The sequence below is a fragment of the Pyrgilauda ruficollis genome, unplaced genomic scaffold (genome assembly GCF_017590135.1).
Source record: "Pyrgilauda ruficollis isolate IOZ18807 unplaced genomic scaffold, ASM1759013v1 scaffold56, whole genome shotgun sequence".
NCBI classification, from domain to species: domain Eukaryota; kingdom Metazoa; phylum Chordata; class Aves; order Passeriformes; family Passeridae; genus Pyrgilauda; species Pyrgilauda ruficollis.
The window spans coordinates 1,053,410-1,074,707 of NW_024527266.1; the positions used below are offsets into that span (position 1 = coordinate 1,053,410).

Below are 21,298 nucleotides of genomic sequence, written 5' to 3' on the forward strand. Positions count from 1 at the left end.
ACTGTCACATTGTTTAAGGACTACCCATTTCTTTATGTCTTAAATGATAATACCACTTCATGACTGTACTTACCTCCACGATGTGCCTGTGAAGCATGGAGGTGCCATAGTCTACACAGCACAGGCAGAGAGAGCATTGGAACAGAGAGGTGAAGGTCTGGCATTCCAAAATATTTGAGTACCTAGCAGGCAGCAGTGGGATTTTTCACGAGAAACTAGATGATCATGTATCTACACCCTGTTTTGTGTTGTGGCTGGCCCACAGTGTTGCAACAAGAGTGTGAGAAAAGACGGGATGAAATATTTTTGAGCCTTAGTTTGACATCTCAACAGCCCTCATGCTCAGGCTGGCAATGCTGCTTGTGTTCACAGTCAAGCCTGGGAAATTAGCTCAGCCAGCCTGTGGCCACACAGGGGGTCATGGTTCATACAGGATTTCATCAAAGTTTCAGCCATGTAGGAAGAACCACTAATTCATGGATGTAAGCTGGGAGCAAAAACTCACAAAGGACTAGTCTTTCCTTTAAGGCAGGGAAAACAAGAGCCATGACCAGCTGTAAACAAAGCCCCTCTCTTTGCCATGTTCTCCAGGACTAAAGGCACCTACGCAGATTTCTTTGGAAGGTGCCCTGAGAGTTTGGTACAGTGCCCAGCAGTCACACAGGGCACTGAGTGTTCAGCTGTTGACAGAAAGACCAGACCCCAAAGCACTGTGCAAAGAAAACATGAGAAGCTGAAACAAACTCTTTTAAGAACTCCAAGTTACCCTGAGTACCTTCAGGCTGATAAATGTTTCATGGATGGTGAGCACGTGACAGACCAAGCGAACTAACGTTGTGAAACAAACCTCTCTTAGGGCCCATGTTCCAAATTGTCAGCATATTTTAAACAATTCCAGGAGTAGGGAAAATCCACTTAATCTGAATAGAGTGATTCTTTGCTCTAAGGGATGAGCTTTTTGTTGACTGTGTTTTAAAATGGAATTCTGCTTTAGTTTTGAGCCTTTGAGCCTCTTTGTACATTTTTTCAGGGTCCTCACATGACCGAGGGGCAGGGCTAGGCACGAAAGGAAAGAGGTTCCCAAGCAGTGCCTTTTGCTTATCACTTTTTAGCTGGTATTTTTCTGTAAGCAAAATTTAGACTCTTCCCAGCATTCCCGCCACCATTTCCTGTGCCCAGCTTGCATCCTCCTGTCGTCTCCTCCTCATCCATAGTGGCATCAGAAGAAAGCAAAGTTACTCACCATCTGCTTATGGCTTGGGAAGAACGTTTGCTCCACCAGGGGGAACTTCTCAGGGCCCAGCGAGTTGAAGATTTTAATGAGCTGAGAGAACTTGGGGTGAGGGAGGGGGAACAAAAAACAGACACAGTAGATGTCAGTGACTTATTGTGCAACAGGCAAATGCTTGCAAAATGTTCTGATAGTGGTGAAGGAGGTGAGAGAAATGTTATCATGTCTTTCCCACCTTGCTTTCTTGACCTGAGAGCAGCAAGAAAATATGAAGCTGCTGTATTTATTCATGGCCAAGCCAGCCTATGTACACAAACCTTGGACTAAGGGAGCATAGAAGGGATTCAAGAGTCAGAAAGGAATCAGTTTGCATTTACTTACAGATCTACTATGAACAAGATTTGCATTCAAAATGCAGCTGGGGAGAGGAGCCTTTCTTAGTAGAGGATAGAGCCAGGAAATCAGTGCCACCACTCCCATCAGAGACCAAATAAATCAAAGCTGTCCCTTGGATCTCTTCCTCAAAACCAAATCCAGGCAAGGCACTTTGTGCTGGAGGGCAGGAGAGCTGCTAAGGGACAGCGATTACAAGAGGGTTTGAATGTCAGACCAAGGGAGTAGAGTCCACTGTTAATCAGAAGTGACATTTATTGTGAACCAAGGGTCCCCAACAGCCCTTCATGAATGACAGGAGAGAGAGGGGCTCATCTGCCTGTCCCTGTCCCATCTACCATGAGGTCTGAGGGAGGCACCAGTCTGGTATCTAGAGAGCAGTATAACATCAATGGGGACAGCAGCGCCTCCAGTATTTCACACACAAGGAAGAACATTTGTCATTGTCCCCACCCATCAGCGTGAACTTCACCACTGTCACCACTATCATCACCATTATAAACCCTTTTATCATGCAGGGTTATGCCCAACCAGATACAAAGCTCCCCCCATGGTAGGACCGATTTTTGATTTCTGTTCAGGTTCCAAAGCCCCGACAGAAGTGTAGCACATCACAGCAAATTCCTGCTCCTCTTCAGCCATCTGTGAATCAAGCAGACTATTCTGTATGTTGTCTGCAGCCTCCTTGTTAGATCCATCATTCATCACCCAGAGAAAAAAATCAAAACTATAACGGAGAAACTTAATAACCATGACAGAAAATATTTCTGAAGTAGGGTTCATATACCAAAGAGAGTAAGAGTGATGCACATCCCAGAATCTCAGGAGGAGCTTAGACACAGTTACCACAGAGTGCTGAACTGGCACGACTGTTGGTGAAGTGGTTGGACTGGCAGCCACATAAGAGAATAAAGTGTTTGGGGATTGGTTCCTGCTGAGCTGGTAGATAGGACTGGGTTCCCCACTGAGTCCTATTCACAACGTAGTTTATGAATTGAATTCAGTTTCCAAGCCCCTCAGAATCAGGTAAAATCAAGTTAATTAATAAAGGTCTCCACCCTGGGCTGAGAAAGGACAGATTTTAAGTCTTTGCATGAGTTTCTCAAGTTGCCCATCAAAAGTAGGGATGTGTTAATCTTGAAGGAGATCCCTGTGCCACCTAAGGGAAGGAAACAGACATCTAGGGAAGAAGGGAAAGAAAAGAAAGCTCCCTTTCTTCCCAATAGCACTAGCTGCTTAGTCTTGCATGTTCTGAGCACTTGTGGGCAACAGCTGGAGCCAGTAAAAGCACCAAATCACAACACCAAGGTTTCATTGCAGATAGAGAGAGGTACTGAGGATGTTTTCTGCTGAGTAGCCCTATTAAGGCTCCTCTCCTGGTTTCTGGGCTAGTCTAAGGACTCCAAAAGAATTGCTGCATAAGAAGTTGAAACTTCATTTGCTGGTGGAGAAGAACAAACCCTTCGAGAGTTAAATCTTGGCATGCTGTCACTGTGAAAAAAAAATTAGGCTGCAAGGTCTGTGCCAGACCCAGGTCAAATGCTGAAGAGGCAGCTGCCAGCAGATTTGCAGACAAATGCAAAGAATCCTTTTCCTAATCTCATAGTTCAAAACACAGCATTTAAAGAAAATCCAGGAAACATCAAGAGGCAACATATCCCATCACTAACACCACCACCACCCTCACATGCATCAGCAGATAAGAGGAAAAACTCCCAATGTAGAATAATTATTGTTGGCAAGGAGGACAGCTTGCTTCTCTCAACTACTTGCACTAGCCCTGCACATTCTAGAAAAGAAAAATAAAGCCCTGTTTTGACTAGCAAGGTGAGCAAACAGGGCTTAAAAGTTAAACACAATGAGCCAGAGACAGGGAGAGAAGGAAAAACACTCTGGCTGAGAACAGCCCATGCCCCTTGCTGTGTGTGCACGCAGCCCTGGTGAACCATGGACACCATGATGTTGAGGCAATGTACAGTTATCCTGGGAAAACAGTTCAAACAAAATAACTGGAACAACTGTGCAGCTGATAGACAACGTTCTGACATGTTCCTTTTGAAGCATACAGCTCTTGGCTGTTGCTGAGATAGCGAGGGTTTCAGATGAGAGATTCAGACATCTGGGAGCCTCGTCACTGGGCCAAGCCTGCAAAAAGGTCTGACTTTGGTATTGCCCCTCATGGGACAGTTCCCTCCCAATTTCTCTTTTTTTACCAGTTGTTAGGGACAGGATATTGACAAAGAGACTCCCACGTTACGTGCTGCAGCAGCCTCTGAGATACCTGATAACAGAGCTCGAGTAACATCTCCCCATGCAGATGGGTAGGAACGTTGTTGTCAGTAGCTCTGCAAATATAACCACACCTTCCACATGCTGGCAGCAGTTCTGGCTTTCTGTCCTTCCACTGGTTTCAGTGAGATTGCATCCAGACCACAGATAACACATGGGGCAAGGCAGAGTGGCACAGCCTGGTTTTAGGTACCTGGAACATGCAGGCAAGGGAAATGCCTTGGCCTGACTGTTTGGAGATCAGAGTTACATGCAGGGAGTCTTTACAGAGAAATAAAAGGATCCATTCAGAGCACCTTAAGACCTTTCACACATTTTGAAAGTGCCTAGGTCATCAGGGAGCCTATATCCCTTGACAGTCAATAACAGTTTGGCTAGGAGTCCCTGGACTCATGGGGGAACTGTCAGAAAAACTTTATGCTTTCTGCTGCCTTACAGATGCAGAAGTTGCTTTGCAACTACCTGCATGCAGTGTGAGTACTACTCTGAGCATTCTTCCCACTGTATTTTGGACTGCAACTTAGAATTCTAACAAAGAAATTATTATTGGTCATTGAAGCATTGTGCTTAGTGTGCTTGTAGTATTATTTCTCAATAGTTCTGGGATCATCTTAGATTTCTTAGATGTTTCTCTCAAAGCGTGAGACCCCCTGAATACTTTTTCTTTTCTCTCAGAAACATCCAATTCAAATTTTTAATCTGTTTTAATCTTTGAAGAAGTTTTTGTATGGCAGAAGTGGAAACCTGGCAAATGTCATTAAAAATGGGGCTGCATATTTGAGTAAACTCAAACCCAAACTCAGCTGATTGCAATTAGAGTTGCTGAGAATAAAACTGGTTGCAAACTGCCAAGGAAAAGCACTCTCAATTTCATCTCCCTCCACAAAATCATAAACATTTCTACGAAATGGAATCATTTTTGGAGAAAATAAAAAATGAGAGTGAAAAGCACATTTCCCAGGGGTATTTAATTTCATTTCTTCGTGCATCTCAACTGTTTTCTAGATTCAAAAGGTTTCCAATAATCTTTGTTATGCAGATCCCTTATTTCAAGATGCCTGTTTTGCAATCAAAGTGGAACGTGCACCGAAGTGTCCCTATCTCTCACTTCCCGGCTATCACAAAAACAAAATTTTTCTGGTTCTGCTGCCAGTGAAGCTTTTTGCCCTCAAATACCCCACTGCAATCTCTACATGAGCTTAAATACCATCTGAGCATTGCTCATTCAATACAATCTTAGATTGCTGAGCACGCTACAATCACTGGTTTGGAGGTGATGTGTGTGCAGGGGCAGCAAGGAAAGGAGACATTCTGCAAACCTATTTAAATTGTTTGCAAGTGGTTTCCTTGACTCCTCTGGGAAGGCTGCCTGTGCCAGCTGTATTCCCTGTGAGGAAAGCATGGCACAACCAGACGCAGAGTAGCTAGAGCCAAGCTGTTGGCAGAGCCAAGTTCTCCCACACTGCCTTTCCAGCACTGCTTTTTTTTTTTTTTTTTTTTTTTTTCCTTTTTTTAATGTGCTGTTTGTTTGTTTTCTTTTATTTTAGCTGTCTAAAAATAGACCTTTCATATCTTGAGACCCCTTCAGAACATTAGAAACGTAATTACAAGGCATGAGTTGCAAAGTGTCGACTAAGCCCTGACTGACTCAGCCCCAAAATCAAATGGAATGAACTACATGACTGTCAGCAAAAGGCAGTGTAAATGTGCAGGCTTTTTGTCTGGTCACAGGGCCAATGCACTTGTGTGTAGGACCAACTGTCAGAAACAGTGTGGAGGTGTGGTACTGAGCCTGGAAGTGAAAAATCAAATGGGAACTGAAGTCAAATGTACATTGACCACCTATACAGTGATGGCAAAGTGAGATTGTTCTCACCACCCTGATTATTGCATGACAGCAATTTTGGAAATGATGTTTCTTTTGGTCTCAACAAACCCCAAAAATGTTGTAAAAGGGGTGAAAAATGAAATTACTCTGTTTATTACACCAGCCCATTTTACTAAGAAATTACTTAAATCCAACACTGCCCAATCATGGAAATAAAAGTCTGAGACCTCATCTGGACTTGAGCTACCAACCAACACACTGGGGACCACTAGGATATTTACTCCAAGGAGAAAAACAAAAATAAACCCCCACTTAATTAGGTGATGAGGAAGATAGTAATCATTTGCTACAAAAATTTCATCTCACCCCAAGATCAATTTGTTCAGTGAGTAAGGGAATTCCTGAAAACGCATCTAAAAGTTTTCCATGGTGTCATATTGGAAAGCCCCATCTCCTTCTCACATCCATATAGCTGTAGTTTGTTGCTTTGAAGAATGCAGGAAAATGATCTCAATTCATCAGTGATCAGAGAAGATATTTTGGGACAAAACTGCTTGGAAAACCCATACGCCAATTCCAAAATGGTATCAGGATCTGACTCCCTCTTGCAGGTGCTGCCATGGCTGGCCTTACTCTTGTGGCTCATGGTCAACTTATCTCTTCAACTTTCCTGCTTCTGAAGGCACAGCTGCCTTGGAGCTGGTCATAGAAATGGTCTGAGGATTTGGGGCTAAGAAAATACAGTGATAATATTTGTCAAGGTTTTCTGAGATTTTCATGTGAACTTGACAAAATTTAAAGAATGGGCAAAGGGATCTTCCAGTGCAAAATCAAAACACTGCCCTGTCCTCATCAGGAGCTGACCCAGCCTAAGTCTTTGCAAGGTGCAGTGTTTCAGGTTCAATGAACCAACACTTTATAATAATATTGCATTTAGTTCTGGGACTGTTGAGAAACTGCATGTGTGGTGATTTGACCCTGACTGGACAGATTTTCTCTACCTCTTCCCATGTGGGTCCTTCCCAGGGACCTTCCCTCCTCCTTCCTAGGTGCTGCTGCACGGTCAGCTGTTGGTGATCCTTTTGAGTCTGGGACAAGGGAAACATCCTGCTCAGGGTGAAGAAATAGCACCTTGATACAACTGGAGGCTGGTAAAGAAGTAGTGCTGGTAGGTTTTTTCCTCCAACAGCTCCCATCTGTATTCCTAAGGTTGTTTAGATTTTAACCTAAAGAGACCAACTCCTCTGAAACTCCTGGAAGGCGAGCTGGGCTTTCTATTGGTGCCAGAGATCCCCTCTGCAGTGCTGACAGGCAGCGGAGCTGCATCACCACTTACCACCCAGGGCTTGCTGCAGAAGTTGTAGATGGAGTAGACGGAGTTGACCGTGTGGACGCCGCCGTACTGCAGGCCGATGATGAGGCTGCGGAAGTCTTCCCCCAGTGCCATGCTGTAGGCGTGCTGGCGAATCAGGACAAAATCCGGCTTGAAAGACCTGGAAGAGATGAGGAGAATGGTGTTTTACTTTCAAATGCTCCAGAAGCACTTCTTACCACTCCTTGCTTCTTTTCCATCCTTCCCCTTTCTTTTCACTAACAGGTGTGGCTCTTCTCTTGGGCCTCTCATGGTGTATTGCTTGTGTTATAATGTAATGAACCCAACAAAACCCCCTAGTCATTTATAAAAACGGAAAAATCCAATGTAGCTGCAAGTGTGAGAGCATAGAAACAGGCCAAACAGATTTTCTGCAGTTTCATGTCACTCAGGCATGCACAGGAACAAGCCACAAGCAGAGCCAAGGGTCATAAATTCACTGGTGGGGGGATTCTCTTTTGTTTCTAAAAACTTGGCCGTACTTGGCAAGCTTGTTGCAATGTGCAACGCAGATGAGGGAGCAAGTTTGTTTCCTGACGATTGAGCTCCGTATTGAAGCAATGCCCAGTGGGTGGGAAGATCATAAAGGATTTCAAAAAGCTCTCATACACATCCATACATTGACACACATTCCCCCTTTAATCTGTTTACTACATACGCAGCACATCCCCGGCTTTTATGGCTGGGAGTCAACAAGTGAAGAGCAGGCATGGCAATGTAATTAATCAAATGAGCAGAGCCCCTCATACGCTGCTGTGGCTCGTGGCATGGACTTCCAGAATATTATTTAGCAAGAGTGGAGCTTGGACTCCTATGGTTCAACAGCAGCAGCCCTCAGCTAATGCACAGAAAAGTGAGGCCCTTTCTAGGTAAGCCAGCAGGCAATGGATTATCTTTCAAGCAGCCAGATTTTATTCCTTGCTGACACTCCGTCTTCAAAGCCATTCAAAAATATCTGGAAACAGCAGCTGGAAAGAAATGGTTCCCAAAATGGTGCTCAGCAGTTCATTCTCAAAGGAAGGGGCTTTTCCACGGAAAGAAGGGATTATTTTACAAGTTAAGAGAGGTTGCATCAAGGACATTGAAAAATTTCCATGCTGTATTAAAGATTTTCAGAGAAATGAGCTCTATAACCAGGTCCCATTACCTCACTACCCTCCAATATTTTCCTTGCTAAAAGACTGTAATTTCTATCCTTTGGATGTATGAGCTGGAAATACTTTGGGTTTATAGCCCCTATTTATATTTCCATCATTCTGGCAGGGAAATGTGAGATGGTGACTCTGGGCCAGATTGTGGCAACAAACACTGTACACAAACCCCAGCACAGCTTTGTTGTTTTAAAGCTGTTCATTTTGTTTGTTGACCTTGGACTTTTGTTATCACCCGCCTGAGACACTGTGAGGAGCATGCTCAGCTTTTGTGGTGCAAGAGGCCAAGCTCTTGTAGAAATGTAGAAATGTTGTGATTCCCTCCCATGGAGTTTTTTAAACCTAGGCATGTTCTCTAATGTACTTGGCACCAAAGGTGGTGCTTTCCTCCAGCAGCAAGATGCATAATGAGCACCATGAGGGCTGTGCTATCGCTGTGCTATTGCAGCTGATTTAGGGACCTCCCTGGTATCAATGGGGATGAGGCAAGCGGTGACCTCTGCTGAGAAACAGCAAGTGGATACAAATTTTAGAAAATCTGAGCTGCTCCATTCTGCTGGACTTGCTGTGTAGAAAGCACCCTGGAGGAAGGCACAGGTCCCCAAGAAGGATTAACCACTACTCAGGACCAGGGCTCGGTACCTGTGCTGAGTTACTGAACAGCTGTGGTGCCTGGAGAGGCGGGAGCTCCGGACATGTCTCTCTTCATCCAGCTTTCTGAGAGGGGGAGGACACAGGGTGGCTGGGAAACTGCCTTCATTTGCTTTACTTTTGCCAGCCAAAAGCTCAGGAAAAAAGCTCTTGTCTTTTCAGCTCCTGGCAAAGAAAGAGTTTCTCCACTTAGACGATGGACACAAGAATACAGAAGTAATGTAGAAAAGCCTATTCTCAAACTCTGTGTCCTGTAGGAAGGCAGGGCACTCTCTCATGCAGCAGATGAGGAGTGAATCTCTAAAGCGAAGGTGGACACTGAATCCCTGTTTTGAGCTGTTGAACAATGTGAATGTTCCCATGGATACTGAGAACAAGGCAGTGGAGTGCCAGGCCTGGGACTAGCTGAGAATAAACATCAGCTGAAGAGCACCAGAGCCTGTACAGAGAAAGGGAGACCAGCAGCAAAACGAATAACAACCAATAACATTTCTGTGCAGAAAGCAGCTCCCCAGCCTGCTTTGTGGTAGAGAAGATGATTACAACAATTCCTGCTGGGAGGTTTCATGCCTTAAAGAGATCTCCTATTTCTTATTTCTGCATGTAGCCATAACTCTGGCTTGCTTCCTGGTCCTTCAGCTTTTCTCATTGAAGCACAAAACGATTTGAGGGCATAAAGAAAGAACACAGAAGAATACACTATTTGCATCAGAAATAGTGTGATCAACACATTACATTGTCTCCCTGTGCTGAGCACTGGTGAGGCGGCCACACCTCAAATCCTGTGTTCAGTGTTGGGTCCCTCACCGAAAGAAAGACATGAGGTGCTGGAATGTGTTGTAGTGAGGTGGGGATTGGCCTTTTCTCCCAGGTAACAAGGTGTAGGACAAGAGGGAATGGCCTCAGGTTGTGCCAGGAGAGGTTTAGTGGATATCAGGAAAAATTTCTTCATGGAAAGGGTTATCAAACATTGAGACAGTCTGCCCAGGGAAGTAGTTGAGTCACCACCCCTTGAACTGTTCAAAGGGTGTGTGGATATGGCACTTAGGGGTGTGATTTAGTGGTGAAAATGGCAGTGCTCATTAATGGCTGGATCAATGCTCTCAGAGGTCTTTCCCAACCAATTCTGTGATTGTCAAAATTCTTCTGTATGACCCCTCTCACTGTGCATAATCACTTACAGCCAAAGGGTGCTTTACATTTCAGCACCATGATGGGTGAGAGAGCTTTTTCCTGGTGTTGTTGGAGTAGGATGGGCTCTCCTGCTCTCTTTTTAGAAGACTGACAGTCTTACAAGACACTTTGCCCTTTGTGTCAATAGAAAAAGATCTTCCCAGGACACTGAAGGCAGCATCCTCATTTCAGGTTCTGGCTACCCTGCATTGTTCTAGGAGACTTCATTCAGCTTTCAGATACTTCCCAGGGATCAAGACACTCTGACTAAATTCCCTTCCAAAGCCTTTCCTACCTGGCATGACAGAGAGAAGAAGAGAACTGCATAATTTAACAAAATGATACAACAAGTTTTGCATTACTGGCAATTAATGAAGCCTTCAGGGAAGCATCTGAGGCACAAGTCCAAGCCATAAGAGGCAGCAACTTTTGCCCAAGAAGTGCAAAAAATCCCTCAAAAAATGTAGTGCCTCAGGTGTCTGACACCTAATAGAAAGTGGCATTTACAAATAGAAACAAGATCTTTTTGTGTGTTGCTTCGGTGTTAATAGCATTGTTATTAAATTACTGAAAATTAATATGAAATCAGTGACATTTTCCCCTATCTCAGTGTTAGATTTAACATTCTGTTTGATGCTTTAGTAAAGTTGAAAATTCGCTAAAATAAAAAGTCGTTTCAGTCAAAACCTCATGTCATATTTTCTACAGAAAGAAATAAAGCCTGCTATATTAGTATATTAATAAAGCCTGAAGTTATTCAAAGAAAGAACAAATGTGACTGCTTGTATAAATAAGATAACACAGGGCTGGTTTTAGAAAAAAAGAAAGCAACATAGAATAAAGAATAATCTCTCCTTACTAGGCTGGAGGAGAGAGGCAGGTTTTTTTTTTTTTTTTTTTATTAACATTATAATAGAGAATGGCTGAGTAAAAAACAGGGGAGGTGTGGGAGATTAGTGCAGCAAAAGCAGCAGGAGCCAGGAATCACAGCTGCAGTAGGACCAATACCACTGTAGGCAGATGAGGACAGCCTGGAAGATGCTCTGATTTGCTTCTCAGCCACAGGTCAATGCTCAGCTAACCATTAAATCAAGTAACACATTCTCTGAACTGTAGTCTGGCAGTCTCAAAAGTCTGCCATATATTTTACTTCTAAACAGATTGGCATTGACAAGGAAAACATGTGGACTCAGACAAAGCCTGAAGGTAGTAAAAACTACACCTGCCAACACCAATTTGCCTTCAAAATGCTTGTGATCCTAAGCTTTTACAAAGGTGATCCAAATACTTCCCAACATCACAGAATAAAGTCATAGAATAATTTAGGTTGGAGAGGATCTTTGGAAACCATCTGGCCCAACACCATGCTCATTTAGGGCTAACTTTGAGGTGACATTAGGATGATTGCCATTCTCTGGAAGAAGCCTTAGTAAAAACCCATGTGGAAAGGAGACAAATAATGGCAGGATTGATTGAAAAAAAATAGCTGATCCAGACTGAAACAATGTACAAAAGTTTTGAATCATTCTTGTATTTAATCCTGGATTAACTAATTATTGAGTGCTCTAGACCCTGGCGGCTTATTCCTTACTGGAAATAATTACTGTAAATGCAAAAAGGGTCAGGGAGTAGTTTAGTAGCTGAAATGCTCCCCACCCTGGTCTGCTCAGAGTGACTTTTTCTTTCTGGCAGCTGCCTGCATGCCAAATGTTTTCCTGATAACTGTCAGCATCCTGCCTGCATGTCGGCTGGGCGCCAGCTGCTGGGGAGGTGAAGGGGGACATTATTCATCTGGGACATCAGCAAACCCCAAGGGGAGAAGTAGGCCTCCAAGCAGCTGTTTAGCAGCAGGAGCTGAGGTGGAAGTAACTGAGAATAAATACATAATCATCACACTCCACTGTCTCTTTTGTACTTCCTGCTAAAAGAAAAATTAAAAAAACTATTAAAAAAAAATTGAGGACAGGGACAGGCAGGTGAAGAGAGGGGAGATATCAGTGAAAAAACCAATGTTAGATCATCCCCCATATGGGAATAATTTCTCAGTTTATAAATGTTTACTAGAGGTGTTAAATTGCTTCATATGTAACTGCAGCTTGCCAGGGTATATACCCTGTTAGACACCTTGCCCCAGCTCATTGTCTCTGCAGGGTATTTCAGAGACGAAAGTGGTCATTTGGCACACTGATCTCTTGCCTTCAAAAACTTACAGGCTGTTACACACACTTCTCCATTACCTTTATGAATTGCCATGCCATCGATAGAAAAAATATTGCCCAAATGTTTCTCAGTGTTAAATGCATAGCCCATATTGTACTGCACCGTGTGGCACTTTCTGCGAAACTTGGGAGAACCATGTGTTCAACATATTTTTCCATCTGGCTGCTAGAAACCTAAACTTTCCCTATCAGTTTCTGACATTTTTTTCTCCTATTTGCAACTTCACAGAAAAATGCAGAAATTTGGTTTGGAAGCAGCAAAACAACCGACCAATACAACAACACCTCGCCCCTGAAACAACAATAATAACTACAAAAAGACATTTTATAAAAGACCCTAATTAGGGTCAAGAATTAAATTAAAAAGACAGGAATTTGACAATGGCTGGAATTTGTCTTTGGCACAAGCTTCTTAGAACATGAGAAGCTGCACAACGACCTACTGCCTACCAATACTTGTTACATCAGTGTCACAAACAGCAGCTACTCCCATGACCTTCCTGGGCATTGTCCCTGTAGAAGAACTACAAGAAACTATCAAGTCTTGTGAACAAATTGTCCTGGAGAGACAAGAAAACATCCTCCTAGCAACGTGCAACTACTGTGTGGTGAGCAAGCATGGCCTCTGTAGGATGGAAAACCTCTATGCCCCTTTCAGGCAGCTGCTTCTCAATGGACCTTTGGCGTGCATGAACCTATTGGGATGGGAAAAATGCAGTGGGCAGAGGACAGTGTCCTCACTGGGCTCTACAGAGCCTGGCATCCTGGAGCAGACAGACTTTTTTAGTCAGACAACACATGTCCTGCGTGCTGTTCCTCTTTCCTTTGCTGCCATTTTGGACACCCCTCTACACTCGCCAGGGCCATTTCTCCTCTGAGGTTCCTCCCCACGTCAGACCCTGGGCGTCTCCTGGTCCACCCGCTGCTGTCTGCACTGTGGGCTGCATGGAGCCTGCATACCACACTCTAATTGTGGTATGGCCACCACTCTGATAGGTCCTATGCAAACATGAAAATGTGCTTTCTCTCCTGGATGATTGGCCCCAATGGCAAAAGAGGAGGCTCTACAGGGAGACAGGAGATGAGAGCAGTCTGGTGCATGATTAATTTATATCCTTAAAGGTCTGAAATGCTCCCAAAGACATTAGTATTCCCCAGGTAAAAGAGCTGTCCAGATTTTCAACATATCCCTGCCTTATATCTACTGGAATTAATAGCTTGAAGTCCAACAGTCAAGCATTTAATTGAATACAGAATCTGAGATCATAGTTTGGGAGTCTAAATGGTCCCATCAGAAACAGACACAGCCCAAATTTTCATTTCTACTTAGACACTTATAATATCCTGAAAGCATAAATGCATCTCAGAGTGGGTGCAGTGCTAACACTGACAGCCTCTTTACACTGCCAAAATATTGCTATGAAGGACCCTTCAGAGGAATGTGAAAATAAAAATCCCCTTCCTCACATCTAACCCCAGTAAAAGTGACACAGTCCAAGAGCTTTCTAGAGTAAATTAGATTCCAGATGGTTCACTCTGTCTCTTTCTGTTTGTGTGGGTAGACCTGTCCAAAAGGAGGTTGTGTATGCACTGGGAGGAGAATGAAGAATCCACCCAAGTGTTTTAAAAGTAGGCATAAACCACACTTGTTTTTACACACTCTTTAGTACTCCACCAGTACTTTGCACCCAGAAATTATTCCATTTCTCTGCTGTAAGAATTGCTATGTCTAAGTTGGTGAGGGATCCTTTGGGGTAAATAAACACTACCTCCTGCTTCCCATATTTAACTTTTCAATAGGGAAAGTCTGCTGCCAATTTTTTCCAAATAAGTGCAGGGGTAACAAGGACCAATGTGTGGGAGATTCCCCACCAGTCCTGGCTGAACCCAACACATCTCCTGGTGCCCAGCTCATCCCACCAGTGTCCTCAGTCAGGGCAAGGGTTACAGGGCACTGACATAGAAAAGTGCTTGCTAGAGGCTGCACAAGATCCTTCATGGCCAGCTCTCGTCTGGGGGAAATGTGCTGAACAGGCTGATGGAGCCTTCACAAACCATGGTGGAACTGGCACAGAAAACACAGATGCAGTTCTTTAGATTTGTTAGATGATAGCCTCTGTCTCCAGCAGCACATTTTGCTGACACTATCTCAAATCCTCCACCCCCTTCTACAGATGTGCAGAATGTAGTAGCTAAAAAAGAGAAGCTGGAGACCCAGAACATTGTTACTGTAAAAAGAAATTTTTGGAGCCACGTTTGTTTTAAAACTCAGGCAAGCAAAGTAATGTCTGGCTTCAGTTAGATTGTTTGCTAACTTGTAGCTACTTATTTCAAGATGTACAGGCTAGGAGTCATGTATATGTCTTTGCTTTCTGTAATTGCCAATAATATTTCTAAAGCATCTTTTTTTTTTTTTTTTTTTTTTAATTGTCCTGAGGCAAAAGAGATAAATGGAAGGCTTTAAGGACTGTTATATCCTCTTACTAGGCAATTTATCTTCCTGGTAAAAGAACCACAATTTTTTCCTGGTGCAGTTCAAATCAGTTGACATGGGGTGTGAAAGAATGCCTTAACTCCAAGGTGTCAGAAAATATCAAGTGATCAGCAGAAAAAAACTTTGGTTTAAGCTTTGCTTTACAGGTGCCATATGGTATTTCCAGTTTAAAGAAAGAACTAGACCTTCTCCAAAATGATGGAATTTAATAGGCTAATAAATTTTTAGATAGCTTATCAGTAAACATAATGTCAAATTGGAGAGAGCAGCCCAGTAGTTGCTTAACATGAGTATGAATATAAATCTTAATTGTTGCTCTTAAGAAATTTATTATTTCAGTGATTTAAATCTACTGCTCTACAGTATATTCACTGTCTTTTCCCTAAACTTCTACATTCTATTGCTCTCCCTTTGGAGAGGAATGTGAAGCAGGCAGGGCTCCTGCAGGGGGGAATCCCAAATGTGCTTGTTAGCAAGACGGTGTTGTATTTACCTCCTTATAAATTGTCAGTGGGATTTCCATTACTCTGGGTATTCAAAAAATATGATGAGTATTATACTTCACCATCTAGAAGCATTCTGACTTTTGACTGAATGTTTTGCTCAATAATTAACAGAGGCCAAATAAGTGATGGAAAAAAGATGACAGCAGCAGCAGGTTTGGTGCACACACATGAGCTGGAGGAGTCTCCCTGTGGCTGGGCACTCTGAAAGGTTTCTGTAACCAGGCAGGACATGGCTGTGGATGGCATGCTGGGACTTGAAGGGAGTGGGAAGAAGCTGTACCCCTATGGATGGGTCAAGGTGCCTCTACACAGCTCAGTTCCACAATTTTCTTTCTAAAGTGAAAAAGAGTTTTAATTTCTCTACCTTCTAGAGTGTTGCTAGGAGTGGCTATGGAAGCTGGCTGACCTGAGCTCTTAAACTTACTGAGCTGGGCACAACAGCACAGGCACATCAGCACAGGCTGTAAACAAATATTTGCTGGTTGCAAGGATTATGGCATGTAGCATATGCTATATAAATTTCATATCCAGACAAGTATATATTTACCAAATCTGCTTCCCACAATGCAAATGTGTCCTTAAACATGCATGAACGAAAACAAACAAACAAACAAACAAACCTCCTGAGCTAATGCCATTCAAAACCCCACATAATTCACATATAAATATCCATGCAAAAATGGTAGCTGGAATATTTATGTGTTCACTGTGAGCAGAAACATGAACACCATGCCCCAGACAGTTTTGTAAAATAAATTTTGTCTTCAGTTTCAGTTTAATAGCTCAAGATCTTTCTGCCAGATGTATGAATGGCTTTGGGAGGAAAGACACAGGAAGGAAAATGAAGATGTGATCAACCTAGGAAATGGTTCTTGGGAAACCTTCCAGCACCACGAGCAAGCAAACACAGGAGTGCATTAGCACTGCACGCTGTCTGATGAGTGCTCCAGCGGCTGGTTCATGGGACATAATGCTTTGTTTCACTCAGAAACAGACATTTGTGGGACAGGAGAAAGCAAATGCAAGTAACAGACACAGCTTTAAAGGTTTTTAGCAGAGGCTCGTGAAATTTTACCGAAGAACAAATGGAGACTTGTGGATGTACTAAGAGAGATGTCAAGACCTGAAATGAATTGATGGACCACAGTCATAGCTAATTGACAGTGACATGTTTTGCTTTGCACTGTTTGGACTGGAAATGAGATTTTGAGAAATTAAACTGAGGCCAGCATGCTCAAAATTAGAACAGTTTTTCAGCTGTTCTAATAATTCCTTTCAAGAATATCACTGCATGGTACATTATGTGTCTCTACCTCTAACTTCGAACTAGTTGCAAACAGACAAAAGCATTGATTAAATATGCCAACAGTATTAAACTCAAAGATCCTGAATACACCAAAAAGTGCAAAGGAACTGTACAAAAAGAAGCAGGGCTGCTAAAAAAATTAATTTGGAACAACAATGAGATTTCAACACAGAGAAAAGCTATTGTATCAAAGATGAAATGTAGAGTTGTAATGACAGGAACCCATAAAGATGAAGGCTTGGGAATAATAGGGTGGAAGGTAATATTGGTGAAGGTAAACAGAGGCATCATACACAGATGTGACACTATTCTTTCCATAGAACTTGTAAAGATGCATATAACATTAGCTCCAAGTTGCCGTTGCTCTGGTGCTTGAAAGAAGGGGAGCATTGCTTTTGGGAAGTGAATTGGATGTGTGATTGGAGAAGCATTGCTTGGGAAAAGAGTCTGCTTGCAATGACAGCAATTATGAAGTAATGCTAGTAGGACAGAAATTCCCATCAAGCAGAGATAGGTATTACCTCTGAGATATACCACAGGGCAAGGCCAGAGCACTGGGAATCTCCCATAAAGAAAAGAGTGGTATTTCAGGAGCAAATCAGGCTACAATCATCAGGATCGTACAATTACAGAATAGTTTGCATTGGAAGGGACCTTAAAGGTCATCTAGTTCCAACCCCCTTGCCATGAGCAGGGACACCTTCCACTAGACCAAGTTGCTCAAAGTGCCATCCAACACTGAGCATTGCCAGGCATGGACATCCACACCTTCTCTGGGCAGCCTGTGCCCTTGCCACCCCCACAGTAAAGGATATTTTCCTGGTATATAACCTAAATCCACGCCTATTCGGTTTAAAGCCATTTCTTGGGATCTCCTCTGGTCTGGTCTGGTTGGTGTGATTGGGAAGATCCCGAGGTGTGTCTCTGTTAAAAGTCTCTTTTCCCCAACCCAGCAGCCAAACAAGGAGTCGAGAAGTCTTTGGTTCACATTCTCAAGGTTGTTTATTATTTCTTTATCTCAAACAGTTTCTGTCTGGCCTGCCAAGGTCTGTTCAGCAGGTCAGCTCAAGGCACACTCTCTGCCTATCGGACTGGTGCTATCTTTTACACTAAAAACTATGTATACTATGTTTACAATTATGTTCCAATACCTATCACCTATGTTAGACAGTGACTTTCAACTCTAAACCAATCTGTGAATGCCAACATCATCCTGAACACGGATGCCAGGGAGAAAAAAGAAGAAGGACAGGGCACGCCCAAATCCCTCCATCTTGGAACCCCTGACCCTCATGTACAGAATTCCAAACCCCCCTGTACAAGGTCCAGAACTCTCCTGCACAGTGCTCCAAAATTTTTCCCTTCACCCTGTGATTGCTACTGCTATGCTACTTAAACTTTTGTGACCTGTAATTCTTCATATAAAGTTGGTAATTTGCTCCATGGGTTGAGATCGAATTTCCAGGTGTCTTTGGCTTCCTGCCAGGGTCTCCAAACCCCTGCCAGGGCTTTGAGCCATCCAGGGTATCCAGAGAGATGTCCTGGGTTCCGACACCATTCCCCCTTGTTGCATCACTACATGTCCTTGCAAAACTCTATTGTAGTACCCTTTAGGTGCTTGAAGGTCCCATAAGGTCTCTCCTTCTAGGCTGAACAACTCTCAGCCTGTCTTTACAGGAGAGGTGTTTCAACCTCTTGATGGTTATCAAGGCCCTCCTTGGGACTCCCTCTAACAGCTCCATGTCCTTACATTGGGTGTCCCAGAGCTGGATGCAGTGCTTCAGGTGGGGGGTTACCAAAATAGAGCAAATGGGGAGAATCCCCTCTCTTGCCCTGCTGGCCATGCTTCTTTGGAGGCAACCCAGGATGTGGTTGGCTTTCAGGGCTGTGAGAGCACACTGCTGGCTTATGTCAAGCTTCTCATCCTCCAACACACTCAAGTCCTGCTTCTCAGGGCTGCTCTTGATCTGGTCATCGGAGCTTAGTGGCTATTGCCCTGGGATCAGGGCCCAAGACAGGTAGGCTAATGAAGTAGGGCCACTGTTTAAAATGAGGGTTAGTTGACAGAGAAGGAGAGAAAAATCAAGGGAGAAGAAGATTTGTTGTCCCTTTTATTGGGAGTCTGGAGGCTGAAAAGAACCTGAGAAGGAAGCATTTGCTGTTCCATGAAGGGTCTAGACCAGAAACAATGACTGTATGGCATAATGTGCACCTGAGACCTGATACAAACCCACCAGAGTCAGGCCAGTCTTTTCACCACTTCCAAGAATCCTTGAATCTACCAGGATTGTGCTGCCCTGATTCAGATATTTGTCACCCTGTGAGGCCAACCTGCTTGCCCCAGTATTGATCCACAAAGCCCAGCTTCCAAGACCCGCTAGTGCTCCTCACCTGACCACCTTGGTGCCGTTCCTCACGACCTGCATGTCCACCATGCAGCCACCCATGACGTACGCAGCCAGGTTCAACTCGGAGAACTCAGCCTGGAGTGGAGCAAAAGGACACGGTGTTACTCGAGGGTGGCAGAAACACAAACACGCAGACACACACGCAAAATTTTCTTTGTCTGGAATGTGCCTTTCTTTCTTTTTTCTTTTTTCTTTTTTTCCTTTTTTTTTACTGGAGATCCAATTATAGCTGGTTTGCCCTGAGAGACTGCAGAAGTATTTATGGCTCCCACACTTGGGGTGTAAAAGTACATAGGATTAGACTTATTGCAGTAATAAGTACTGAAGGAATTAAGAATGAGCAGGCTGAAAAAGGCACAGAGGAAAGAATAATAATAATAATAATAACAATAATAATAAAAAGATTTAAGGTCATTTGTATTAAAATTCCAAGTTTCCACTTGGAGACATCCATTTAGAATTATGTCTGAGTTGGCTGCCGTGCCACTGGCCAGCTATAAACCTAATACAAAATATTTAAACCTTTTTAAACCTCATTATGTTGCAGGAAGGTGATAAGTGGAGGTCACCTGATGCAATTTGCTTACTAAGATTTTTACTATTAAAGAGTTAGCAAAGCTGGGTAAGTTATTAAGAGAGCTGCTCAATCATTAAAGCACTTTGTATTTTAAAAGAGGCATGACTTGCAAGGCTGGAAAGGTTGGCAAGGGATATTTCAGCCATGGGAAGCAAAAGATACAGGGGTGATTATGATAAATATAAATAAATAGGTCTTGTTATGAATAAAAAGTTATCTATTTTTGTTTAAGGTTACAGAGCTAAAACCGGTTGGACCGGTTGCTGCTAAATTAGCTTAATTGTTAAGAGTTCTTCTTTAATTGCCCGTCAATGGTTGGTGATTTAGCCATTGTCCTCCCGATGCTTGCCCGGGAGATACACCTGGACACGCAGCCCAAGAGAATAGGAGTGGCCTGAGACCACGTATGCAGATGAGGAATGCACTGCTTCAAAATTTTCCCGTTTTCTAAGAAAACCCCTAAAAACAATGAACCAATATAGAATTAGGGGACCCTAGGTGATGTCTAAGGATGGGCGTGAAGTCCAGTACCTGCTTGGATCCTTTTTGCTTCTCACCCTGACCTGAAAGGATGTTCACTAAGGAGGGGACCCGAAGTGTTGGACCGAAAAGCAGGAATCTGCTAATCTCTCATGAGGATGCAGTCCCCAGCTCTGCCTGCAGACCAGCGGACAGAGCTGCATCACCCTCCTCCTCCGTGCCACTCTTGGGGACAGCGGCGGCGTGGGCGCGACCCGTCGATTTCTCCCCACCTGAGCTGAATCTCTTTAATAAAGGCATTAAAAAGGAGAAAGATCTCCTGCCCATTTATTTCAGGTCTCATTTTTGGAAGCAGAAAATTTAGTCCTCTCCCTTTGAGCAGTTTTTTTTCCCCTTCCTTTTAAGGCATTTTTTCAGACTTAGTATGATGAAGACTGGGCAGCAGTAAAATCATCTTCTAACCAGTAGTTGTCTAATACCAGAACACTCAGATGGTCCTGCTAATACTCATGACTTTATTGAGATCCTTGTACTGTTTAATGTTCTTCTGCTATTTCTATTAGTTGGAACAAAAAGATAGTGCCAGGAACAACTTTTATGCATTTAAAAAAAAAAAAAAAGAAAAGAAAAAAAAAGAAAAAAAAAAGTGTATTTTGTCCTCATAAACTCATGGAAAAAATTTGCCAATGGAGAACTGGTGCACCTGTAAAGGCTCAAAGGCCAGACGACAAATGAAAAAATAATTTCCAACTTTCCTTTTAAAATCTGTGTAATTTTAAAGCAATGGCTGTGGACTGGTGACCCGATGATGTAATGAGATTTCATGTCTGCAGCTTTGCGTAAACTTTTTAAAGCAACACCCTTATACGATCTTACATCATTGTAACTCCCAATTACAATGAAAAGAGGGGGAAAATTCCTATTGCCAAGAAATAAATTTTGCTTCAAGCACAAACACACACACAGACATGCTCACAGGGAGGGATTGGCAGTGGTTCAGGTGACTGCCTGGGTTTTACTCATGAGAGTTTGCACTGTGTTGCCTTGGCCACAGCCACGCTTCTGCAGTGACCCTGTCAGATCAGAGATGAGAAAACACGTACCCCTGAGAGGCACCTGCCTTTTATACATTTGAAAAATCTCAGGAGACCTAGGGAGAGCGGAGTCTCCCTTGGACAAACTCAGTAAGATCAGATGCTTTGGGCACCATCAGTGATCTC

The 21,298-nt window shown here is 43.3% G+C and overlaps 1 protein-coding gene across 2 annotated transcripts in view; it reads right to left on the reverse strand.

Moving 5' to 3' along the window:
- The window catches only part of LOC121361161 (synapsin-3-like), an 81,352-nt gene that overhangs the window by 20,707 nt on the left and 39,347 nt on the right, over window positions 1-21,298 (reverse strand). For both annotated transcript variants that reach the window (XM_041481587.1, XM_041481586.1), the window contains exons 4-6: window positions 19,005-19,096; window positions 7,078-7,234; window positions 1,244-1,333 (exon numbers count right to left, since the gene is read on the reverse strand). In XM_041481587.1, the coding sequence (XP_041337521.1) occupies window positions 1,244-1,333; window positions 7,078-7,234; window positions 19,005-19,096 (339 nt within the window). The remainder of the gene's footprint in view (window positions 1-1,243; window positions 1,334-7,077; window positions 7,235-19,004; window positions 19,097-21,298) is intronic.